We start from the raw sequence: 27,883 nt of genomic DNA, 5'->3' as shown, positions 1-27,883 counted from the left end.
GTCATATCCTCATCAAGGATGTAGTGTTCTGCTGAAGCAGCCTACGAAATATCCGTAAGTGACAGCGCATTTCCGTAGTAAAGCTGTCCGGCCTGCGCTCCTCCGCCGTCGCCTGAAGCAGCGCAACTTTAGAGTTCATGCGTTGGCTTTCGTGACAGCTCGACTGGCACGACCAGCGGATTTCAAGGGCTGGAACACCTGTTTTTCCCGACCGAAGGCCCCCAGCAACACAGCCAAGATGTTGAATATGTGGAAAGTGAGGGAGCTGGTTGATAAAGCGTGAGTATTCCGAATGTTTTCGAAAGTATTTCGGTGTCCTGTCCTCATACCTGTTGAAAATGAGACACGTACGCACTCATTGACGTCACATCGCACTCTCGACAGGAGCTAGCACAGTTGCTAACTACAGCTTTGTTGTCCCCTTAAAAGTAACATATTTCGTCCGTGTATGTAGCAACTTTCGTTTTCGAGTCGGTTACGCTACTAGATCAGATGTTTTCACTTGTTTACTACGACTTAATTTTGTTTACGAGACAAACAGTCGCCCTTAAACTTCCTTGCTGTTAACTCAGCGGCTAATTTTCATGACAGTTGCTAAACTTGTGTGGCGCTTGTGTTTTAAAAGTGCTTTACACACCAAACTAACGTGTTTATTGTTAATCTTTCTGAGTGAGAAAAAGGTTTAAATATAAAGTAAGAGTGCGTGTTTTACTTGGCATTGGAGTGGCAACAACTTTTTCATGTTTGAAATAATAAACTATTCAAGCTAATCAGCTAGCCTGAAATGAAAAACAACTCATTGTACATATGTGTATGGTGTCAAAATGCTGATTAATTGGCAACCTGTTTACACTTTATTGTTGTAATCCCTTTACAAAGGCTGTAAGGGCAAAGATGGTTGCATAGCTTTTGTAATGGAGCCTTTGAGTTTCATGGAAACTGTTGCTTGTTAGACTGAAACTTGTGTTTTAACCCTTTAAAGGACAGGAGCATAATACCCCAGAAAAATATTTTTGTTATATTCCAACACAAATCAAAATACTGCAGTGTTGTATTTTAATTCAAGTGATTGCTTTTATCTTTTTTTTTTTTCTTCAGTTTGTGTCCCATAATAAAAACATTTAGATGATAAACATTTACTTATAGGTCAGTGGTGTTCTGCGCATCCAGTGCTTTAGTCCACTATGCCACGCTGTCATGTTGGCTTGTACATAACGATTCTAGGATGATGCGTCAGTTTTCTTACAAAGTCTCTTGGACGTAGGTATTTCTTGGGACCCCCTTTTCAATATCTTCTTAAAAATTGGGCCCAATCACTATCTCAGAAACCATTTAAGGGTTACCCTGTCTGTCATGCACACTGTCAAATACTACTGTCTTTATGAATAGTTTACAAAGCTGTTAAGTGGGGGAAATACAGTAATTCAGAATTATGTTTTTCTTTAGAAGTCCCACGGTCAAGGACAAATCATCTCCTTTAAAATAAACTGCCTGTCATTGTCTGTTTTTCTTAGACTTTCTGAGTGTATCTGAGTGTTGTTAACTCATCTGATTGAAGGACCACTAGGCTTTTATGGTTTTTTGAACTTTTTTTTATTATTATTATATTTGATTTTAGCTTCAATGATGACATATAGCATATGATCATTAAAAAGGTTATTGTAGGACTCTGAACCTGTTTTTCACAAATATGAATTGCACAAACCTTAGGGTGTTGCCTAATAAGTTGGTACGTCCCTGAAACAGTCATTTACACACTTTTCGTAAAACTATGCTATATGAAGTATTTGACAGTATGGTGTATTCTATTGGATGTTAAGGGGTTTTAGCCACTTAATAGAGACTACAAAAAATCTCTGGAGAAGCAATAGAAATATATAAAAGAAATAATCATTACCATCTATTCTAGATATCCATCACTCATAATGACTTGCCAAAAATGAAATAAATAAATAATTTCCTGTTTTGAAACAATGTAGCAAGGTGAATAAATTCAGCTTATTACCTCCAAAATCAGTCTGCCAAGTGTAGCCATGGATGGATTGACGAAGTGTGTGTGTGGGAATTTAGCTTCATGCTGGTAAAGCAATGAGTCTGTTCCTAAATGGTGTGAAAGTCCTGAGATGCCACAGGAAGACTTCAGTATTACCGTATTTAGTGTAGTAGATGGTATTATCACTCAGCCACAGATATGCAACTGTTGAAAGAATTTCATTAGCGCCTTAAATAAAAATCAGAGCAGCCCGCATTTTCCTCAAGCTGTGAAACCAGTTAAAGGGGTCATTTGATGCAGTTTAAATTTTTTCTTTCTTTTTGGAGTGTTACAAGCTCTTGGTGATCTGTAAAGTTGCAAAGACAAAAGTCTCAAATCCAAAGAGATATTCTTTATAAAAGTTAAGAGTCAACCACGCCCCCCTAAAACTGCTCATTCTAACACGCCCCCACATCTCTACGTCACGATGTGGGAAGATTTGAATAAGGCCGCCCAAAAGTTCACACAAAGAAAGATGATATAACTTTTATCCTCGCTGTTGCCGCCACCGCTGCCATGTTGTGGAGATGCTGTGTGTTTCGTTGTGAAAGCGAAACTACTTTGTTTGGCCTTCCAAAAGTGTACACAACTAGAAATCAGTTGTTGAGTTGTATTTACAACACTGTTCCAGAACAGTTCATACCAAATATTGAGATGTGTGTAGCGCATTTTACAGAGGACGAGGACTGTTTCCTGTGAGAGTAGCCTACAATGCCAGTGTCTGTTTCTATAAAGTGAGGTAATTCCAACTTTGCAAGGACAGTCTGGCGCTTCTGACTCACAGCCTGTAAGTCCGTTTTCATATTTAAAGAATTTGCCACTGATGATTCAAACCATGAGTTCTGAGCAGTGTAGAGTAGCGCTGTTGTTTGTCGTTTCTACGATCACAAATGCAGACATGGTTTTGTTTACGCAGTGTGATACGCAACGTGTAAAAAGACAGTATAAGTCATTATAATCAGTAATTATGTCCCCACTGGATGCAACAAATGCCTCGTTTATAATGGGTTTTATTGTTTTTGTCTTGTCGCGCCGGGACATGCATCACAGAATGTTAAGGGGCGTAACATTTCCGTCACACACTTGAGGTATTCAGCCAATCACAATGCACTGGATAGCTGGCCAATCAGAGCACGCCTCGCTTTTCAGAACAATGAGCTTTGTAAAAATCGACATGATTCAGAACAGGCAGGGCATAGAGGAGAAACAATAATGTACAGTATGTGGAAAATAAGGTGTTTTTTAAACCTTAAACCGCACAAACACATTCATTATACCAAATACACAAAATAATGTTCTTTTTAGCAACATCATATGACCCCTTTAAAATTGTATTTACTTATTTATTTTTTACTCATTTCAGCTTTCTTCTGTTTACACTTCCATTGAGCAGGACAATACTCAGGTTTTTTTTTCCCTGTAAGCTGTAAACTGAGACACTACCACATTTTCTAAAGCAAACGGCAGTAGTCTCTATTAAAATCACAAAAAGTGGTTTTTAGGAGTAGGAAAGACTGAGGACTCCATAGGGTGTTTTTATTTGATCACCCTCTATTCTCAGCGAGCCTGTCCTTCACCCGCCCATATACTGAGATCTCGTGTGGTCTTGTATAACCACTTTTATGTCACTCTGGTTATGTCCCTCTAGTGCTAAACTGGTTTCACATAATAAGAGCTTTTGGTGCTACTTATTTCCGTCCAGTAATCAAATGAAGGTGGGGTCTGAGATTTATGATTGTTTTAGACATTATTTAAATGACTGGTCTAGCTTTCCTTTTTTTAATATGGAAATAAAAACATAAATTTTACTGACACCAGTGATGCAACCTTAGGGGATTTTTAAAATGGTACTTACCAGAGAGCATGATAAACAAATATATGCTTTATATATATATAGTTTAAATAGGAAGTGATTTTCAGTGTGTTTATTATCACTGTTAATAAATAGCCTAACCCGTATAGCATAGTCAGGTTCTGTTCTGTTCTCTCATCATTCTCACACCTCCATGATGTTCGAAACCCATATGATTTTCCGCCTTGAAACACCAAAGAGATTATTTGCATAATGTCCATGTTCTCATGTGTTTAGCAACCAAAATGTGATGCACAATGTTTTAAATGAGCACAAGTGTGTTTGAGACTAGTTATGATTTAGAATGGACTTAATGATTTGGAATGTAGCACTTAAGTCATATGGAATAAATGTTTGATACTGTAATTATGCTTTTTTTGGTTTTTTGGAGCTTAACAGCCCCTGCTCACTGTATGCTTTTGTGTATGGAAAAAGCACAAGATCACTGTCAGAAATAAATGTGCAAAAAAAAAAAAACAATACTATGGTGGGGTCATTATCGACCTCCGTTTACAGTGCCCTATAACAATTATCACCCCATGAACCACAGAGGATTTACTACTGTCTGCTCTGTTTCTCAATAAACAAATACATTTTACAAATAAATTATATGAATTTTATTTTCCTTGGTTTTCTGCCACGTAATTCATAGATTTTATCTTTTATATATTTGGTCTTTGCTGAAAGGCTCTTTTTCCTGCTGATATAATTTTATCATATAATCAGTCTAAATAAGGGAAGTTGACTTTACTGAAAGGAGGTTGTGTTTTAATCTTATTCTTACAGAACCAATGTTGTGATGAACTATACAGAAACTGAGTCTAAAGTTCGCGAAGCCACAAATGATGACCCTTGGGGACCGTCTGGACAGTTAATGGGTGAAATCGCCAGGCAAGTGGAGGGTTTTTTTTTTCTTCTGAACCTTGTCTTTGTCAACAGTTACACTTTCTTCCAATATGAAGAGTCTCCTAAGATAAGCTTTTGTTATTTCTGTTTAATTTCAGGGCCTACGTTCATGTACGAGCATTTTCCAGAGGTAATGAACATGCTGTGGACTAGAATGCTGAAAGACAACAAGAAAAACTGGAGAAGAGTTTACAAGGTATGCTTTAGTGAGGGCGGTATATGACTGAAAAGGTTTTGTTTTGCTGTCATCTGTCATGAACTTGACTGTCCTTTCTATCTCAGTCTTTACTGCTTCTGGCGTACCTGATCAGAAATGGTTCTGAACGGGTTGTCACTAGTGCAAGAGAGCACCTGTTTGACTTGCGTTCAATTGATAGCTATCATTATGTAGGTGAGTGAAATGCACAAAAGCAAAAGTTTATATAATAATTCATCTGTCATGTACACTCTTTGATGTCTCTCAGATACTAGTCAGTGAGGGATGAATGGGGTTTGTGTTTCAGATGAGAAAATGGCAAGGACCAGGGTTGTCAATGTTCGTCAGAAAGTGAAGGAGCTGATAGAGTTTGTCCAGGATGATGACAGATTGAGAGAGGAGAGGAAAAAGGCCAAGAAAAAAACAGGGACAAGTACATAGGCGTTGTCCTCTGACAGTATGTCAGGCTTCAGATACTGTAAGTCCCTAACTTTCTCTCTTTCTCACTTGCACACACACACCATTTTCACTGTCACATTTATCAAGGTTTGCAAGGATTTTTTTACATCACGCAGAAAACACATTTATCATAAGGAATATATCTAATCGGGACTCTGAAAACAAGGAGGTCCTCTGTCTCCTCTCCACTGTTGTTGTCCCTGGAGGGTTTTGCATTGCCAGATGAGAGAGTGAACTGTACTGTAGATTCATTTTGATACCCGGCATTGCCTGCGTTTTCACATGAGAGCATAAATTATGTTTTCGATGTCCTTGATTGGGATTGAAAAAAACACATGCTTTCATTATTTGTAATACTTCAGCTTTAACTGATTTACCTGCTATCATATTTAGTTGAAAGTCGTTTAGTTCTAAAGTTTAATGAAACTTGATATATATGTATTTTATTGTGTGTTTTGAGATGGTGGCTTGCAACATTTATTCAGTAATTTAACCACAGTCCAAACACAGTTCTTAGTTTATGGAATATACCCGAGAGGAAGCATCATATCCTGATTTCACTTCTCTTTACATTGACATCAAATTAGTGGGTGAATCTCACACTGGGTCATATTTCACCCCACACCCCTGGGAAAAAAAAGAAATTATATTTTGCATAACAGAATTAAGTTTTTAATTATTTTCTCGACAATTAAGCACACCCTTATAAAAAAGTATAATCACCAAAAAGAGAAACTGGTATATTAATCAATTAACTATTTATTATGAGTTCATGGTAATATTTATTGTACTGCCTTTAATGTATGCTAATTAAGTAATTCAATTCTAATGAGAACTACTAACCATAGCCATTAAGAATAATGAAAATTACTAACAACCTCTGAAGTAAAACATCTAACTGCATTACAGTAATTAAAATAGGTCTGAAAATGTGTTTAATTTATCAATGAGCTTCATTTTCTTTTTGAAAAATGTCTTTTTTTTTCTCCCTCTGATTTTAATTACCCAGACATTTTTTTTTTTTTTTTTTTTTTTTTTTTTTTTTTTTTTTTTTTTGGGATTCATGTTTTATTCCTTATATTTTTCCCTATATAGGTTTTAATTGAAGTTTGACTTTATAATATGTGTATATAGTATAACACATTTCCTGTCCTGTTTATACATTCTTCAGCGGAGGACAGGTTTGATTGTAAAGATACACACTCAAAATGGGATGAAGGACTGGGGCAAGGGGGCTTTCCCTTTTCAGTGAGAAACTGGGAGAGATCAGCGATAAGATCGGAAGCAGCACCATGATGACACCATTAACATGTTCCGCAGAAAAGACCGGGGCACGATTCGCCTGAAAGATTCAGGTCAGGACCCCCAGGCCGTTTCACTTTCCCCTCTCAGATCACCTGAAAACTCCTGTTCTGTCAAGTCTTCTTTTGTTTTTTGAAATGCAAATAGCATAAATGTTATAACTAATTATATGAACAGATTGTTGACAGTTGTGTCATGGACTGATTGTGGTATTATCTGCTTATTCTCAAAGCAAGGAAAACATTTTGTTAGTGATCTTGCTCAATCTTATTCTTTATCTTCTCTGTATAGTGAAGGAGATGAGGACCGTCGGGGAACGCGAAACGGGCAGTCAGGGAAATCAGAATTTAAAGATGAGGCAGAGACAGTGACAACCAAAAGCGTCCAGATCGTCCAGTTCCACAGAGACCACTGCCACTCGTAAGAGAGGAGGCATTCCATCCAAAGCCATAGAGATCTGGGAGCAGCTGCAAATTACACTGGCAATAAACCCTCCACCAACACAAACACAAGCCAGGTAGATGCGAGAGACACTAGCTACCAGCACTAGTCCTTTTCCTGTTTAATTAAACATCTCTGGCATTTGACACATAGATGATGCAACTTTTAGGAGAGATTTGTTAATAAATCAAGTGAAGTGAAATGTTAAACTTGTATTCAAAACCATGTAGACTCTACACTGGCATCTTGTGGTAGCTGTTAAGAGTGTTTTCAGTTTGTCCGTCCTTTGTTGCCATAGACCACATCAGCAGTGAGCCAGCCCAGTTCTGGTCTGGTGGACTTGTTCTCAGCAGATCCTGCACTGCTCAAACCTGCTTCCCAAAGGTAACAGTAATAACATGCATCCTCTTTTGGGTTACTCTAAGTTAAGAATATCATGGTGGTTCTACAGTTTTTGCAGAGAAAAATATTTAAGATCGAATGTCATCTTTTTAAATATTTAAAAAATATTTATTTTATTTGATTGTGTTGTAGCACCTTTACAAATTATCCCTGAACATGCAAGAAATAGGGTTGCACTGACTAGTCGATAAAATTCTGCCACTTGTCGCAACAGTAAAAATAAATCCCCAAGAGTGCTTTATGCTCACAAAAACATGTTATGAGGTTTTACAAAACCACCCTAAAAGTAATCAAGTATCGCCCAGAAGGCTGACAGAAACCACAATGGAGTGGGACATTCATAGCAAGCAGCATGAATCTTGGAGTGGACAGTCAATACAGCATTGAACTTGTCATAAATAGAACACTGATGTGTATTTTTAGAGTCATTTACATTTACATTAAAGGGATAGTTCACCCAAAAATGAAAATTATGTCATTAATGACTCACCCTCAAGTCGTTCCAAACCCGTAAGACCTCCGTTCATCTTCGGAACACAGTATAAGATATTTTTAGATTTAGTCCGAGAGCTTTCTGTCCCTCCCATTGAGAATGTATGTACTGGTATATCCTGTCCACGTCCAGAAAGGTAATAAAAACATCTTCAAAGTAGTCCATGTGACATCAGAGGGTCCGTTAGAATTTTTTGAAGCATCGAAAATACATTTTGATCCAAAAATATCAAAAACTACGACTTTATTAATGACTTCTCTCTCGGGTCTGTTATCAGCGCGTTCACAACACTGCAGTTTAGAGTGATATCCGTTTCGCGAACGAACCATCGATGTAAAACGGATCTTCTTGAACCAGTCACCAAATCGAACTGAATCGTTTGAAACGTGTTCGCGGTCAACAATAAGCATTAATCCACAAATGGACTTAAGCTGTTAACTTTTTTAACATGGCTGACACTCCCTCTGAGTTCAAATAAACCAAAAACCCCGGAGTAATTCATTTACTCAAACAGTACACTGACTGAACCGAGCCAGATAACGAACGAAACATTGACTCGTTCTCGCGTCAAGAACCCGGTTGCATCGGTTTTTTCGGAATCACCGGTTAGTGATGGGAAGTTCTGTTCTTCTCCGCGAACCGGTTCTTTCGGACAGTTTGATTCAATAACCCGGTTGCCGAAAACGGTTCACCAGTTATTTTGCACTCGACGTAATGACTTCATTGGCGATGATTGCCCTTGACTTCAAGCCTTCGGTTTACCCGCGCTCATAACATTAGCACAGAATCGGTTTTCAGAATCAATCACCAAAAAGAACCAGTTCGGTTCAGACGCGCTGTGTGTCAGTCTGAATCACGCATGCCAGCAGTATCATCAGCTCCTCGGTTCTCGAACCGGACGCGTCCGACAGAAACGGTTCTTGACTCCGAGAACGAGTCAATGTATCGTTCGTTATCTGGCTCGGTTTTGTTGCAGTTCTGTTCTCTACTAAATAAAAAACTCATTGAAATATCATTATCTGAACCCATAAGAAGCCTCTGGTTTCGTTAAAAAGTTAACAGCTTAAGTCATTTGTGGAATTAATGCTTATTGTTGACGCGAACCGTTTCAAACGATTCAGTTCGATTTGGTGAACGGTTCAAGAAGATCGGTTACATCGAGTGATTCGTTCGCGAACCGGATGTGCCTGTGAACGGCGCGCTCATAACAGACCCGGGAGAGAAGTCAATGCTGAATAAAGTCGTAGTTTTTGATATTTTGGACCAAAATGTATTTTCGATGCTTCAAAAAAATTCTAACGGGACCCTCTTGATGTCACCTATGGACTACTTTGAAGATGGTTTTTTATTACCTTTCTGGACGTGGACCAGTATACCGTACATACATTGTCAATGGAAGGGACAGAAAGCTCTCGGACTAAATCTAAAATATCTTATACTGTGTCCGAAGATGAACGGAGGTCTCACGGGTTTGGAACGACATGAGGGTGAGTCATTAATGACATAATTTTCATTTTTGGGTGAACTATCCCTTTAAGGTAAACATTTCCGTCAAACTACTTTTTGTGGTCAAATACTAATAATGAGTAGTTGTGCAAGGTGTAGTTGGATATACATGATGAATGGATATGGAATGAGGAAATAAGTGAAAGTAGCAGGAAGCATTATGCCATTAATTTGACGTTATGGACATATCCTGAAAGGGAGGGGCGCACAGTGAAGTTTAGCATATGCGCTCTCCTGTGCTCTTGCTGGCGCATTAAGTCACTGGGGGGCCAGATGTCAAAGCAGTCCCTGGTGGGTGTGTAGTGCTGAGGCAGATGCGTAAGATCCCTCTCCTCTCCTCACTGTCCTGCTCTCTCCTCCACCAGGGCCAAACAGCTGCATCTATCCTCCTCCATATAACTCCAGCCACAGGCTGCTGGAATGTAACGTGACCGGAGACTGTTATTGTGTGTGTGCCCCTACAGACTCCAACAGATGTTTTCTTATTTCTGCGCTCTCCATTTTTGTCTTTCCTCCTTAGGACATTAATCGGGGATTGATATGTTTTACCAATCTAGAATGTCATAACAGTAATTGAATCTCTTTCTTTCGTTCTAGTTTCAAGCTCTGACCTGATTGGAGGTTTTGCCGATTTCTCTTCTCCTGCAGCTGCAGTCAGTCTTCCATCATCAGCTGGTATGTTTATGTAACCTCTTAACAAACCATCAGGTCAAATATACAACCTGCAAAACTCTTGATTATTTTTTACTTCTACTTACTACAACATATATTTCTGCTCAAAAGTTTGGAGTCAGTAAATCAACGTCTTCAAAACTGAATAAAAATGTATATTTATCAAGGAATATTAAAAAATGTATTACAAAAATATTAAGCAGCACAACGTCTTCAAAACTGAATAAAAATTTATTTTTTTATTCATCAAAGACCCCTGAAAAAAAAAAAAAACATCATGGTTTCCACAAAATTAAGCAGCACTACTGTTTTCAAATCTTTATAATAAGAAATGTATCCAGAACACCAAATCAGCACGTTAGACTGAAAGACAGGAGTAATGGCTGCCGAAAATTCAACTTTGCCGGAATAAATTAAAGGAATAAGTTATATTTTAAAATATATTAGATATCTATTATATTTCAAAGACATTTATTTAAAATTTTAAATAAGTTTGAAAAAAGTAGTAAATAAAAAAATAAAACTTCACCAACTGTATTTTTTGCTCAAATCAATGCAGCATGGGTGAGCAAAACAGACTTGCCTACCCCAAACTTTTGAAAAAATAGTGTGACTAGTAAGTGTGTTTTCTGAAGGGACTCATCGGTTAATTGGTTTTTAAGAAAATCCTGTATAATTAGACTGTTTTTGGGTTCATATTACCCCAATCAGGTGTGTTTTCTCAGGGACGTTTAAATAAGACATGTTCAGAAACAGCTGAATGTAGTGCAACTGACTGGAACAGAACAGGGTCTCATGACACACTTTTAAACTTCCAGAGAAAAAAAAAGCATGTATGTAGCAGCATGGGAAGAATTTTAACACAACTCTGAGAAGGTCTAACTGTGAAACTGTATAACAGGTAGAACCGGATGCTAATTTATACTAATGTTTTATGCACCACCACTAATAACATCAGAAACTAGTACCCAGAAATTAGATAAATTTGTTGAAGTTAGTAATCGATTAGTCAACCCATCACTGCCCTATTATTACATTCTCCCTAATATACTGTAACGTATGTTCTTTAAAAGATATGCCACCCAAGAGGGGAAAAAAACCGCCTTGTTTGGCTTTTGCTAAAAGTCCTGTTTTATTTTTTCAAATGAAACCTCATGTGTTAAAATAAAAAGCCTTTAAGGGAGTTGCAAATTGAAAGGACACAAAATGGTGATATGTGGTGTGTTTTTTATATGGTTATTTAAATAAAGTTCTGGGAATATAACAAAAGACTGTTTGTTTTTTCTTTTTGTTTTTTTTGTTTTCTGCGGGACCATCCTCAGCAGCCTGTTTATGAAGTACTCCAAGCAGAAAGCCGATATGGTGGGCTGCTGTGCTAAAAGCTAATGAGCACAGACACATTTCAGTTCTTGTTGGGGTGTGACATGTCACCCTCTGCTTTTTTTGGGACTAACTGAAGCGATCGGAGAGTCTGAGATTCTTTTGATGTTTCATGCATCTTTCAGTGCCCTGATAGTTTTCATTACTGGTTCTCTTGCATTTCTCTAGATTTTTGTATTGCTAATTTGCATGCAAATGTACATCCTGTGCTAGATACTAAAGCTCTGACATGAAGCAAGATTGTGGAATTTGTGCAGTAAAAGCACAAATATGCCTTTTGATCAAAAAGCTACATAACTATTACAAACTTTCTCCTGTGTTCCCTGTTTTTCTCTAAAATGTTTGTGCTTTTGTCTTTCTCAGCCCCAGCATCTAGTGGGAATGGAGACTTTGGTGATTGGAGCACTTTTTCTGCAGCCCAGCCAGCCATCCCTGCAGCTCAGCCTGTTAACCCCTGCAGGAATAGACCTTTTCTCAGGTCTGCAGGCGGCCCCGGCCCCTGCTCCAGCTCCTGCATCCACCGCAATCCCCCTCATCTGACCTCTTTGACCTGATGGGCTCATCTCAGACCACTAACTTCAGCACCTCCCAAAGCATGAACTTCTCCATGACCTCCTCTCAGACCACTGGCTTGCCATCGTCCAAATCACAGGTGCCTGCTACCTTCTCAATGGAGAGATACCTCTCACTGTATCTATTATATATTTATCATACCTATGATATTATATTGTCATATTTTTTTTAGATTGAGACCTTATGAAATGCTTTGAAGAGCACAGTTTTCTTTCCCATTTTGATTTCCTATTGAAACGTATTTATTTTATATAGCCAGTAGCTTTCAGTTTACATCATCAAAACTATTTGCTGCTTGCTATTGCTTTTGTGTTGCAGGTGGTATGTTCTCATCCTTAGAGAATTTTATTGGATGACACACTACAGATGAGAGTCATCAGTATTTTTGGTTCATTTTCCTGAGAAGAGGAAAAATTATACACTAGTATCATTCCCTTTTTTGAAAGAAATTAATAATTAGTAATTGAGTTTATTTTGCAAGGATGCATTAAATTGATTAAAAGTGAGAGTAACACATTTAATATTAAATAAATTTCTGTTTTCAGGTGAATGCTCTTCTTTTCAATTTTTAAAAAAAATCCTGAAAAAAAAAAATGTGTCATGGCTTTTCACAAAATATTAAGCAGCAGAGAAGCGGGGGGGGGGGGGGGGGCAGCTGTTTTCAACATTGATAATAATAAATGTTTCTTGAGCAGCAAATCAGCATATTGATGGATCATATGACACTGAAGACTGGATTAATGGCTGCTGAAATTTAGTCTTGCAATCACAGGAATAAATAACATTATACATGTATATGTATATGTGTTTGTGTGTATATATATGTATATATATTGTATATATATGTATATATATATGTATATATAACTATATGTATATATATATGTATATATATATATATATGTATATATATATTAGTATATATATGTATATATATGTATATATATATATATATATATATATATTAATATATATTATATATATACTATATATTATCATATATATAGATATATATTTGAAATGTAGGTATGTATATATATATATATATAGTATATAATATATATATATATATATTATATATATATATATATATATATATATATATATATATTTAACTGTAAAACAGTTATTTACAAAAATAATATTTTCAAAATGTTACTGTTTTCACCATTTTTGTTCAAATAAATGCAGCATTGTTGAACAGAAGAGACTTGTACAAACTTGGTTTGTAACTAATGGTAGTGTAGATTTTAAATGTGTACAACTACTGGTTTATTTAGTCATCTTTTAGGAGTACAAAAAATGGCAGCAATCTCAACAAATAAGATTCACAAAGATGACAAATAAAAGCCAAAAAACCGTTTGATAATGCTGTTCATTAGGTAGTGCACCTAGAATACATTTTTGTGTGCATTGCCAACCCTCAACATTATGTTTTCAGTACAAAAAAAGAATAAAAATGAAACCAAGTGATGTAAAGTTATACATAGATAATGTGGTTTTCATTCAGATCCCCCCATTCTGTGGAGTACTTAATGCAGCTCATCTAAGTGGAACTGCACACTAAACACTATTTACGCAAGAAAAGACAATTCTGGCCGAGTTTCAGAGCCAGTGGTTTAGAGAGCAGGCAACATGAAAGCGAAACAAGCGAGGGTTAACACGCAGCATCGGCACAATTTTCCACCCACCCCCTCCTCATTACCCATCAACCCCAGTCCCCTTGGGACGCCCATCACAGAGAATGGCAGAATGAGGAGGAACAAGTTTAAGTCAGAAAACCATTAAATTGAAACAAAAAACCTTGCACAAAGATAATATTTGCATGCTAAAAGCCTGAACCTACTTTAAAATGGCAAGTTTTGTTGGCTTTAGAAAAAAGCAGCCCCCCCCCGTGGTATAATTAGAGGGACTTGAGATGCATTTTAACATGCTGAAATAATTTTAGAAGACAATGCCTCTAGCTAGCTAGACATTTCTGTCTTGTTTAACTCAAGAGTCTTGATAACCCTGGAAGACCACAGTGTAGTGTTCTGGAGTATTAATTCTGCCTTTCATCTTCTCTGACTTGTGTCATTCTGCTGCCATTGGCAAAATTCATGGCCATCGGATAATTTTAATTATCATGGCTTGAACTGCAGCAGAGCAGTATCATTGTAACAAAATCAGAGAAAACATTGTTTTTGATCATATGGGTACTATCAAATATGGTTTGTTCTAAAACCGATTTGATTTTCTTTGTCTTTGCAGCCACTTCAGTCAATGGGGAGTTCACTGATGCCCCAGCAACCGATGGCCCAGAAGCCCACTACCAAAGCCTCTTTGCCGTCCACCTGGTCCAACTCTAATGTAGACATAAGCCTGGACTACCTTAGTCCTGGCATGCAGGCACACCCAAACCTTCTCAACCCACACTCAACATGATGCAAGCAAGGTAAGTGTCTGGGACAGGATTTGAACATGGAGTCTAGAAAATCAAATGAGCTCAAAGAATTCAAACAATTGGTCTATATGACGAGCGGAGAAAATGTGTAACTAACTAAACATAAAACTAAACAAAAAAATATGACATGAATGAAATATAAATAGCAGTACAGTTTCCCATACATTGGTTTATTTTGTGGCGGCCACAAATAGATTTTCCAAAAGGCTTTTGACTTTGTTGAATAAATATGATCACTGCACTTTTCAAAGTCAAAACTTGGCACAGGTGTTTTTATATAAATGTATCTTTGAGGTAACTGACTGTCTTTTACAAAAGTTTCAATTTCATTTTCATTTAAACCTTTCCTATAATGCCTGGTAAACACAGCTTTTTATGAGCGCAGCGCTGCTTTGTTTACAGCCGCTACCAGGGAAACCGCTATTTCCTGCCACTCCTAAAGCACCTCCTGCTGGCAGAGAAGGATTTTCATTTTCAATCAATCAGTCATAATCTGCTGTTATATTTCCCCCTGGGCGAAGTGCCGCCACACATAGAGTGCAAGTCTTTGGGGACGACACTGGTATAGGTATAATAACATAACATAAAAGTATAATAGTAAGAGCAAACTAGATTCAGATACAAAAACATGAAAGATTGTTCTCTTGACACTTTGAGTTTGAGTTAGAGTTTGAAACCTTACTGCGTTTTCATTTAATTTTATATTGTCAAATTTTTACAAGTAAGTAATAAAAACAGTTACGCTACTGTTCAAAAGTTTGTGGTCAGTAAGTGATTATTTATTTATTTATTTTAGAAGAGTATTTAATTATACTTTTAAGCATAGAAGCAGTGACCGTAAAGACATTTTTTAATCACAATATTAAGCAGAATATCTGTTAACAAAGTGGTATAACAGTTTTTAACATTGATAATAAGAAATGTTTTTTGAAAAGTGTATTAGATTAATATTAAGCTTTTACTTTTGATCAAATAAATGCAGCCTTAGTGAGAGACCTTAAAAACATTTCTGAAAATCTTACCGAACTTGAACTGTAGTGTGTGTATGTATATATATATATATATATAGATATATATATAATATTAGATAAGATAGTTTGATTTTTGATTTATAGTTTAATATATTGGTAGCCCTTATTTTCATTTTTTCCCTCTCTATTTATCCTGCAATAGGAGTTCAGACTCCTGTGAATATGATGACTCAGGGCTTTGTTTGGAATGAACCTGGGCATGCAGGCTGCCCCTACAATGGTCAAACCGCCCACCAACACCATGATGGGAGGAATGAACATGGGCATGCAGCCTGGCATGACAGGTAGCACCATGCCCATGCCAACCATGGGAGGGCTGCCAGTCCAATCAGGGCATGATGGGAATGAATATGAACATGGGGCATGTCTACAGCTCAGATGGGGATGACAGGAAACATGGGTATGGGAAGCCGGTTTTATGGGGATGAGCCCTGCCATGGGACAGCCTAAAGATGCCTTTGCAGATTTTGCCCACTTTGGGAAATGAACTGCAGAGTATTACGTGAACAGTCCTTCTCTAGATATGACCATGAAGAAGCTATGAAGAGCTAGAAGACAAAAACTACTTGAAAGATGTCAAATAAAGCCACACAGGAAATGTTTGTTTGAATGATGCTGATGTACAATTGGATGATTGTTATTTTCAATTTTCTTCTGATCAGCTGTACCAAGGAGCCCTATCGAGGGTGGCTGGTTTGTGCTCAGAATCATTTCAGTCATTGCACACACACATCCCTCACGTTTCCATTGCGTCGGGATATCGCTTTAAGGAATATGATGATCGCGAATGACAGTTGACTTTGTCCTCTCACATAACTTCTTAATTGAACCCAGGAAGTACTGGGTTCCTAATGCTGTAGAAAAAAATCCTAATGATCAATTCTGGCCTTTCCTCTACTCTGCCTTAAGATAACCTGTAAATATTTTTGCACGCAGACAATAAGTTATTACTTACAAGATTGATGAATTATGATGGTGAGGATTTTTGTATGGAGTAAAGTTTGTGATCACTTGCCATTTTTTGTATTTGATTTTTATTCATATAACCATTTTCTGAAGAGAAATGAAGTACTCAAACATCAAGATGATAGAATGACAATTCCAAATCCAAACCTTTGAAGCCTTAAATAGTTCATTTGTACTTTTTTTCAGTGAAAATCTGCATCTTTATGAAAATGTAAAATCTGTCCTTAAAACACATGGTGCCTGTTAGTCTCTTTTTATTTTTTTTTTTTCTAAAAAATCTAAATCTATATGAAACGATATGAAAAGTACAGTATTTATTAAAGGTACTGTTAAAGAATATATATACAGTATACAGTAGAGTACATTTACGTGGCAGCTTTTTTTAAATGTTTTTTTTGCATGGTCGACTTATCAGGAAGATTTTGGGTGACTAAAGGAGATGAAATATAATTGAACCTGATATGGGTTCATATTTTTATGCAGTTCTGCTTATGCTGAGTGTAAATTGAGGCTGTGTGTTTGTAAAGCCTGGTAGCAAAGAGTTGGATGCTGTGTCCAGGGGGCCTAGAGGGCCATCGGCCTGTATTGTCCACAGAAATCATCTGTTGCTGTCCACAGTGTCTGCTGAAGCTCACTGAGGCCCCCTCCTTCCATTCTGAGGATTTTTATCAAGCAAAACGACCAAATTCTTCCATGTTTCTTTTTTTCTGAAGGGTTGATTTAGGTTTTTGTAGTCAGGTCTGTTGGCTTCTGTAGGATCTCATCTATTGAGTGGTTAGGGGTTGGGGAGTATTACAGGAAACACTATAGGTTTATGCAAATCTACAGAAAGCAACAACAAAAAAAAGAAATCTTTTCTTCCACTGAGAATGTTTAATATGTTTTTCTATTTCATACAATGACTCATTGTACTTATGATATTTTATGAATGACAATAAAGATTTGATTTCCATTTTTCATTGTGAGGCTTTCTTGTTTTTATCTCCTCTCAAATCAATCTCATGTCTTAAAAAAGAGGCCGCTTAGGACCTGACTCCACACGTTAGCTTTGCACGAGTTAATAGGATGAAAGCAGTACGGGCCACATGTCCCATTTTCACTGGATCCGTTGTCAGTGAACTTTTTAATTGGCATAAAATTAATGTCATTTTAAGAAACTTGAGCTTAATAAAGGAAAAGGAAACTGGCCACATTTCTAGTGTCTATTTTGTATCGTTTTTATATATATTCAGTACATGAATATAAAGGACATGCGACTGAGTAAATCACATGGAAGACTCTTAAGATTTTAAAAAAGTGAAGAGAAAGTGTTTATATATAAATATTCTTCATGAGGAAACTAATGTGTATATGGCTAATATATGCAGCGAGGAAAAAAAAACATGTCTAGATAAAAAGCCTTGAGTGCTACATACAATTTCCAACCTCAAAAAAGCTCAATTAACCCATTTGTACTGTTTTTAGAAATCTATGGAGACCCACCTGCAATTTTTTAACGCTAAAACAGGTAAACGTCTAACAAAAAATTAAGTTTGACATGAAAATAAGAGTGTGTACTGGCTGGACGTATTAGTTGGGTTGACAGATTGGCTTTGCCTTTTAACAGAACAGTGATGTGAATATTTGTTAAATATATTGCAATTTTCCCCCTTGATAAATTTACAAAATAATGCGTACAGTGTATCGGTGTCTTACTTCCCCCTAGTGGTCATTCAAAGCAAAAACAAGCAGTGTGTGTTGAGTATACAACCTTAGATCATGAACGCAACCACAAATAAACTCAGCTTTTAACACATTACTTTCACCTGTTAATATACATATCAATATGATACACTATCATTTTACAAAACCTTTCTGGGTGATATTCATAGCAAGTAAACTCGTTTTTAATCTGGGTAGCCTTTAGTCCTGCTGCATGTTCACAAGAAGAATGTTTTCTCCTCGTCTTTCTCAGAGGGTTCAGATCTCTCCTGGGTATGTTTGGGGTCGGTTCTCCTGGTTTGATCTCTGAGGTGAGATGAAATACTGTGCAGGTCTGACTTCAGGTCTTCCTCTCAGCTGCACTGAGGGCCACAGTCTCTTGAAATTTTAGTTTTTTCAATTATGCTATATTAAAAAATAGAAAATTAATTAAATTAGATTCATAAAGCAATATTATTATATTGAAAAGTGTAAAAAAAAAAAAACAAGCAACATGTTTATTTAAATATTCTTCAGTATAAAGTATTTTGTGCCCGCTTTTCGCTGATACTGGGGTAGGCAATGGCACTTGTGGGAATACCGAGCGAGCAGAGGGTCAAACTTATCCGAGCTGATGTATGTATGTATGTATATATGTATGTATGTATATTTTATTTCAGCTAGTTTCAGAGGCAAATTTAGTTTAACGAAACTAAACGATACTATTTTCTCTTAAATAAACAGATTGCTAAATAGCTAACAATAATGTAACAATAATCATGATGATTATTAAGGTGATATCTAAATTATTATTATTATTTATAAATAGCCTAAGGTGATCAACTCAGAAAATAATATATTGCCCAGACAAGCTGAATAAGACCACTAGTGAATGGGCATCAAATAGAGGGATCTTATTATAATTTAGGAATCATGGTAATTAAAGAGATGTCCTTAATTATTCTTGAATAACTACCCTCACCAAGATTATACAATTATTGTAACAGTTTTCTGTAAATGAGGGACTGTATTTTTAAAGCTGGCGAAACCACAACAGATTCCTCGTGTATTTGTGTACACTTTGTACGCGTTCGTTCTCCTCCCAGCCGTAGGTGGCAGAGCACACTCGTTCACACAAACTGAACGTACTGCACGTAGAATTGTGTGTGCTCGTGATGTATTGTTCTAAAAGAAAAACATTGTAGAATCGCGTACAACTGTTTTTGAAACAATCACGTATTAGAAATAAAATATACCATGATGCTGTCCTCTTGGTTAGAAGGACCCTCTTAGGGAAACGTGGCGCTGCTTTCGATTTATATAACGGGTGATTCGGTGAAGGTTTGGTGTAATAACACCCATAATAGAAAAAATGCTGTGTGAAGAATACGGGCAGAAGATGAGGAATCCGTTTGTATTGCTCCAAGCATGTGACAAACATATGAATGTACTGGTATGGATTCCTGAAACAGGTCTGTTTGATGTCGAGAGAATGTCAGTGGATCCATAAAACAAACAGGATGGTGCTTCACTAGAGCTGATCTTAAAGTGGACGTGGGGACTTTTGTCAGCACTACTCTGGACATCTCTGTAAGAAACATATCATCTTAACAATACATAGATTCTATAATTATGAATTAAAGTTATGCATAAACTATTCCATTAAGCAGTATACCACGGCTTTATTTTTACTACTAGGTTGTGTAGAAACTGGTAGTTTCGTGCCGCAGGAGTCATCGTCAGCAGCTCTTGGGCCAGCCTTGCGCTCCCCCCCCCCCCCCCCCCCCTCAGCGTCTCCCCCCCCCCCCCCCCCCCCCCCTCTCACCCTGCAGGGTTCCGTTGCAATATGTGAGCTGCAACCGTGCAGGTCGGCTCGACCTCGTTTCAGGAAATCCCATCGTGGTCCGTGTTGGCCTCTTTTCTCTCCTTTCCTTCCATATGTTTTACTTCCGATCAGTCAATGGGGAATACCAGTCACAATCCACGGAGGGCCACAGGAGAGACACGGTCACTATTAATGGAGATATCGTGACCCCTTATCTTAACTATTGGTTGTTTTTCACAAGCCTTGGGTGACGTCCTCCTTGAGTTCATGTACGAAGGGGTTCTGCGGTTAGCAGCCCACCCCCCCTCCAGAGGCGGCGTGCTCGCCGCAGCCAGTCTTCCTACATATGAATGACGTTGGTTGCGAGTTTGCCTAAACAGAAGACTTCAGGGTCGAGGATTGGCTGAGGCGGATAGTACAAGAGTAGAAGTTGGCGCAAACGAGTCAGCTAAACCTGGAGAACTTGATGGCTCGAATGGAGAAGACATACGTGGTGCAGAAACAGGAAGAGATGGAGCAGTAGCACACTGTCTTCAGTCGAGTCAACAAATGTTACTTTATATTGATACCAAGTCTGAAACACAAGCAGGTACGGCTAATCTCCTCACACACAGCGCAGAGAGATCAGAAATGGCGGACGACGACTCAACCAGGACATGGACTCGCAACCAGCCTTTGCGTAATTCTTGTTCGGGTCCGTCCACATATCGTTCTTCACCTGACAAGACAAGAATATCGGCACGGCCATGCTAGCCTCGAGTCGGCACTTTCAAGTTCTGTAGTACAACAGAACTAATTCAGACAGAGACGCATCCTGTTGTAACCACTGCCGTGGCTCTGAGTCAGTGTGGACAATGCTTTGCTGCCCAAGAACATGGAACCTAGCGGGGGTTTCATTCAGGTTCACACACTAAAACCCCAAATCCAGAATAAGGGTGCAGGAATCCAGGTCTTCACAACACGCACGCTGATAGCCAGAATGAAAGGAGAACATGAGATCACTTTAAACAAATACAAGAATATGCAAAGTAAGCGTAAAAAATCGCTTTCGCAAACAACCAAGGGATGAAATGAAGATCGATTAAGTGAAAGTGGAGGCCATGTGAATTTCTGATTTGAAGTAGTCTGATGATGTAGACGAGACTGTGGTCCCGCGCATGACGGCCCGAAGTAGAAGTGCATGATATAGATCACGTGGATGATTATGAACGACAGCAACCATGATGTTGAGGAGCGACTGATACTCGTTGTCATACCTGCACACCCCGTTAATTCATCTTCCACATCAAGAACCCTTTCTTTCCCTCCCTCACCGCAAGTCCTAATACTTCTGCAGCAGAAGCCACCAGCTTTCATCATCTCTTTTTCCAAACCAATTCCCAGGCCAGGCCGAGGCCATGTACCTTGAGGATTTTCCATGAACTCGGCTTGGGAGTTACATAGAGGACGTGCCTACTTGTAACACTTGCGGAAAGACCTTTTTACCTGTGCTTACACCCTGAGGAGACACGCCTTGTGCATACTAGGGAGCGACCTTATGAGTGCAGCTACTACTGTTACCGTAGTTACACACAATCTGGAGACTTGTACAGGCACATCAGAAAGGCACACGATCACGGCTTACCAGTGAAACGCAGCAGAGCGGAGTCAGACCTTCCACCGTCACCACCTCCCCAGACGCAGTCGTGATCTGTGGCTCAATCCTTCAGAAACTTGTATGAAATACTGCTGAAGGCTTTTGCAAATGTCACAAAATCATGAATTGCCACGTCTGTACTTTTGTGGCTCATGCCTCAAAATGGCAAGTGCTGCTTTAAAAGGGAATCTTGACACATGTGACTGCCTCCATGCCATTTTCAAATAGAAAAGATGTAAATGAAAAAAAAAAGGTTTTGGTTTTAATTGAATTAGCTATACATATTGTTGAGATTTGTAATGTTACACAACCTGGTTTTAATATTCATTGCTAAAGTATATTGGTTTTATATAAAAGATTTTAATTGGACTAAGAGTGGTTCCAGCACACAGACTTTTTAAAGGTAATCCCCATTCATTGTGGTGTTTTGCAATTTAAAATATCATGTTTATGTTTCTTATGGAATATTGTAGCTGATATACCAAGCACTGAACATTAAGATGCACTAGAACAGATAAATGACTAAAGAAGGTTTTTGCTGTGTATGTGTTCCGTGCATTTTTGTGAGTGTGAAAGATGGTGAGACTTTTAAACAGGTGCTATGAATTACAATCAGCTTTTAGGATTGGTCCATTTATTTGTTGTAAAATGTTTAGAAAGCTACACTACTGTTCAAAAGTTTGGGGCCAGTAACATTATTTTAAATTAAATTAATACTTTTGTTCAGAAAGAGACAGTAAAGACATTTATAATGTAACAAAAGATTTCTATTTTGAATAAATGCTTTCTGTTCATCAAATAATTCTGAAAAAAATGTATCATGGTTTCAATAAAAAAAACAAATAAAGAGCACAACTGATTTCAAAATGCCGATATTAAGAAATGTTTCTTGAGTAGATCATTATATTATAAAAGACATTTCAATATGCTGATTTGCTGATATTACAATGATATCCGAAGGATCATGTGACACTGAAGGCTGGAGTAATAGCATTGCCATCGCAGCAATAAATTACATTCTAAATTTAAATCATTCACAATATTAATGTTTTACTAAATTTTTGATCAATTAAATGCAGCCTTGGTGGGCATAAGAGACTTATTTAAAAAAAAGAACCCCAAACGTTTGGATGCTAATCATGCTAATGCTAATCAGATCAAAATGTATCAGTTACTGTTAAATAATGGCCAAATATGTCTAAATTAAAATTCTGCACAAGGTAAACCGATAAAACAAGACTTTTTAATAGTTAGTCATGTTGCATTGTGATATTCTATAACATATATTTGGTAAAAATGGTGGTTACTACCACAACACAGTAAGTTACTTATACTGTCTTCCAACAAAGAATCATTTTCACATTTGTTTAACTGTAACTATGTACTTGAGAAGCAGATCTCCACAAACAATGTCCATTATCAGTCGTCCACTGGTCCATGCATCTGCAGAAAGAGCATTTGTTTTAGAAGTTAATTAACACTTGAGAAATTTTAAGTGAATTGAGAGAAATGTTTTTTAGTAAAGCAGATTCTAATGATGGTAAATGATTAATAATTATCAAAAGGAACTCACTGCCTCTGCTAGATGAGGCCATGTCATCGCCATCACAACTCCATCATCGGATGTGGGAGGCGTCTCCAGATTCCAGTATGTGAAATTATGAAACACTGAAGAAACTTTCACTACTACTCTGTCCTAAAAAAAAAAAAAAAAACAATGTTTAAGAATTAGTGTTTCTAAAAAGGACTTGTCAGTGAATTCAAAGAAAAAGAATAGTGCAGGTACCTCTTGATCAGATGCAGGCTTCTGGACCTCTTTTAGCACTAGGCCCGTGTATCCATTTGGGCAATGCAATTCCTGACCCTTCAGCCCCCGACCTCTGAATGACACTGTCGTTTCTGCAGAACAGTGTTATGTTCATCGGATGGAGCGCCTTCAACTTGTTTTCATTCTCGAGGTGGTGTACTGGTATTTGACTAACCGTGTTTTGCGTTCCTTCACAGTGGGATTAAAGAACTTGAAGACTTCAGCAGGTCCGTCATGCTCTATTTCACAAGGCAGCAGGTGGATCTGTGGTTTGTCGGCTTGCTTGAGGGAATCAAGCCGGATTGCTGTCACACAACTGTTCGCTGACATCTAGTAAAACAAAGTGTGTAAAGCACAGGTGACAATTACTAGCACTGTCATTTGATTAATATATAAGGGAGACCAGGGCTATTGTGACGAGCAGTGTTTGGGAAGGTTACTTTGGAAATGTAATAATAGGTTACAGAATGCAAGTTACACTATTTAAAATGCAATAAGTATTGTAACTATTCAGTTACTTTATTAAGCATGTAACTGATTACATTTGATTACTTTTCTACATTTCTAACGACTGATTTCAAACTATTTATCAAACAGGGAAGGGTTAACCTAACAGTAGTAGCCTACTAAACACTGATTACTATCAGACTTTCATTCCATTCCCTTCATTCTTGTATTAAGATTACAATCAAAGCATAACCATATGACAAGGAAATACTGCCAACTAACAATGGCTATTGGGCATATGCTTTATTTCTTAAATCTTAAGAAATAAAGCATATGCATAAACCCAAATATGAAATACAACAGTTATTAAATAAGCATGTGTACTATTCTCTGCACTAAACTCCTGAAACACTGGAGTCACACATTTTACAGCAGTTTTTGCAATTCGGGAAAGAAGTGTGTGTGTGTGTGTGTAAATATTCAGATGTAACCCCCTTTGTAATAGTTAACATTTTCATAAGTAACTAACTTAATTCCACTTTTTTTTTTTTCTCAGTAACTGTAAATGATCACAGTTAAATTTATTTTGTAATTAAATTATGTAACGCCGTTACATGTAAACACACAATGTGACAACTGAAGTTGAATTAAAGACGTGTCTCCTACAATAAATTGTACTCAGAATCTTTTCCCAACTGATATAACGCTGAAGATTGCAGAAAAAAATAATAATTTTAAATCAACGCTATCAGAATTAAACCTCTGTAAATTTGTAAAAGGGTACGGTATAGCGGATGTATAAATTTCTTTATCATCTGCAGATATCTTACCTTGCTTGTTTTCAGAACTGTTTATAATGTCACGTGGGACAGCTGTGTTTACTATGATTGGGCGTGCTGTATTTCTTCACCACCACGCGGATGTTTTTCGCGGTAAAATCCAAGTATTCTGCCATCTACCGTTTCGCTGGATGATGACTCGAAAAAAGACAGCATTCTTACATTATTGTTATTACAAGTATTATTATTATAATTACAACGTATATAAAAAATGAACAGATACACACAGAACTTTATAATAACATGTTTCTCATATGATCACAGCGAACTATTTCCTATTTCCAGCATTTCCAGGCGCTCTACTAGTGCAACACTGATAATATTCCTACTAGGAACTCGGAAACGACTAGGAACTATATTACTCGAAAGCTCGTTCAAGTACGTTTTTCCTGTGTAGGTTCAAAAAGTAAACATGAAACACTGTACAGGTAGGATACATACAAATAGTTGGTATTTAAATCTGTGTGGCATAATTTCCTGGATTTTCGTAAATTTAATAGGTTTAATTTATGTAAGCAATCTGTTGATGATTTTTATTTTTTTTTTTTTTTTTACATTTAAATGTTTTAATATTCCTCTAATATTCCAAAATAGATCTCTTAAAAAGTGTTAGTTGGCCAGTTATTAGATAACGTCCTCTTGAGTGTGAATGATTTAGAATTATCAACACAAAGTATCTTTTATCTTAATACTGAAATGTTCCATGAAAGGTGGGTAAAAATAAGAAAAAAAGTTGCTGTCATGTTAAAACTAGTTAACTTGAATGGTTTTACATGTTTCTGCATTTGGGCACTTGCTGGTGTATTACTATGTATAACTGTTTTGCAGAAAAATACTTACTGTCACAAGGTGTTCTGGACCGCAAGTACTGTGCACAGAAACACTCAGATGGGACTGTAACCCCTCCAGTCGTAGCATCTGTTCCAGAAAAGCTTGATCTAGTGGCACTAATGAAACATGTCGCACGGAACAGCTTTTGTGAAATTGTTGATATCCAGGTGAGTATTCATAATTATTAAAGATATATATTTGCACCCAATTCAAAGAATGTAAAGGAGAAACATGGAGTAAGGATCTGGAGAGAGACATTCCTAGCCGATGGATTCTTCTCTCATGCAACGTGGAAAGATTTTGGTGGGTATTAATGAATCTGAGACCCTCTCTAGGTCAAATTTTGTATATAAAGTAATTAGATTGTATATCCTTTATTAAGATGTAATTTATCCTAGAATAATATCTCATAGTTACTCATAATATCACAATATATCTTCTGAATCTGAATTCTGGACTGCACTTGCCTTGACACTGGGAGTGAAACGTATAGCACAAATGAAAAAACATCTCCCAGGATGAATATCGCACACCTATAGTGACAGTGCTTTTAGGAGACAGCAGCTATATAACACACAGTGATAACCACATTAGGTAATTCATAAGCTGCCATGTTATTTGAGGGGGAAAAAATAACTTAATATTAATATTAAACAAATATTAACATGAATTAATCTGTCTGGCTGAAATTTCAGGTATGAGTTTGATGTCGCCAAGTGCATGTTCTGCTCTGGGAATATCACAGAGAAGCTCAGAATAGCCTCCTTTGACTGCAGTGGAGAGACTGTGGTTGATTTATACGCAGGTAAAAGCAGTGCTGTGTGTTTACCATTTCAGAGTTGGACTGGTTTTATCACCCAAGATGTATGATCATTTTTTGCTTCACTGTCCAGGCATTGGCTACTTCACTCTTCCATATCTTGTACACGCTAAGGCTGCTCATGTGCATGCATGTGAATGGAAACCAGAAGCAGTAGAAGCCCTACAGAGAAATCTGCAGATCAGTGGTGTGACACACTGCTGCACTGTCCATTAGGAAGACAACAGACAGGTCAGGATACAGTAGTGCTGACTGACATTATCTTAAGTTCACTTACTAGTATTTCAGAGAGAAAAAAAAAAATGTTGTGGATGATAATCAGCTCATTGGGTAAAGATAATTTTCTCATTATGTGAACATTTCCAAATCAGGGTTTCTCTAGGTCTTTGCTCTTCCACAAATTAAGGTCTTAAAACGCAGCTATAAATCAGAGCAGAAAATCATAAATTCTGCATTAAATCTAGCATATTCTGGAATAAAATAAATACCTTCCTCAGTAATTGAATTTACCAGTTCAAACATTTAAACATCCTTAAATCTAGAAACATTTACTTGAGATGCAAAATGAAAATATGAAGTCTTGTTTTCTGTGAAATTTAACAAAATTAAGTGAAGTTATGCCTAAAACATGTGCCAGTGGTATCAGAAAATTTGTTTTCCCTTTGAATATCAGTTGATTTTTTTGACTCCATTGGCAGATATGTGTTCTTGTTTTAATAATAAACACTTTGATTTTGATTTTTTGATGTCATTTTGATTTTTGCACAACTGGTCAGTTGAATTAATACACTTTTGGACATCCTTTTTTTTAGCTTCCATTGAGTGATCTTGCTGATCGAGTGAATTTGGGCCTCATACCAAGTTCAGAGGAGGGATGGCAGGCATGTCGTCTACTAAAGAGAGACACTGGTGGAATACTGCATATTCATCAAAATGTCACAACACCTTTGCATCATGAACCACCTAAACATTCATCTGCTATAGATGTTGAAAAAGGCTCTTCTATAAAAGAATGTTCTCTAAGAATCCAGAGAGATATGCAAGAATGGACTGCCTGGGCTTCAGACCTGGCCCAGGAATATGTGCACTTTTATTAGACATCACTGGAAGCAAATGGAAGACAAATATCAAGCACATAGAGCATGTTAAGACATACGCACCACATATTAGTCATGTAGTTCTGGAAAAAAAAACAATAATGTATAAAGTTGTTCTAATTATGCCCCCTGTCTATAATTAGCTCTAGGTTTTACCCTCTAATTGCTGAATTTTCCACATTTTTTGTTTTTGTGTTTGAAATGGAAAATGATTTTAGTGTTTTGTAGTAATTAAAAAAAATTAAAA

General features: G+C 37.2%; 1 protein-coding gene and 3 pseudogenes across 1 annotated transcript; 3 read left to right on the top strand and 1 right to left on the bottom strand.

The window, feature by feature from the left end:
• Positions 1-8,186: 8,186 nt before the first annotated feature.
• On the top strand, positions 8,187-14,638 carry LOC122147529 (annotated as a pseudogene).
• Positions 14,639-19,706: 5,068 nt separating this feature from the next.
• On the top strand, positions 19,707-22,154 carry LOC122147528 (annotated as a pseudogene).
• An 862-nt stretch (positions 22,155-23,016) lies between these two features.
• LOC122147527 (ribonuclease H2 subunit C-like) lies at positions 23,017-23,746 on the bottom strand. Its single transcript, XM_042770544.1, has 4 exons — positions 23,737-23,746; positions 23,582-23,694; positions 23,369-23,491; positions 23,017-23,238 (listed from the first exon to the last, which is right to left on the bottom strand). The coding sequence occupies exons 1-4, from the start codon at positions 23,744-23,746 to the stop codon at positions 23,215-23,217; spliced, it is 270 nt and encodes an 89-aa protein (XP_042626478.1). The 3' UTR covers positions 23,017-23,214.
• Positions 23,747-25,094: 1,348 nt separating this feature from the next.
• Positions 25,095-27,852, top strand: LOC109101820 (annotated as a pseudogene).
• The last annotated feature ends 31 nt before the right edge of the window (positions 27,853-27,883 follow it).

This window comes from Cyprinus carpio, chromosome A14, assembly GCF_018340385.1.
Source record: "Cyprinus carpio isolate SPL01 chromosome A14, ASM1834038v1, whole genome shotgun sequence".
NCBI classification, from domain to species: domain Eukaryota; kingdom Metazoa; phylum Chordata; class Actinopteri; order Cypriniformes; family Cyprinidae; genus Cyprinus; species Cyprinus carpio.
This window is presented reverse-complemented; position numbering and strand designations above follow the sequence as displayed.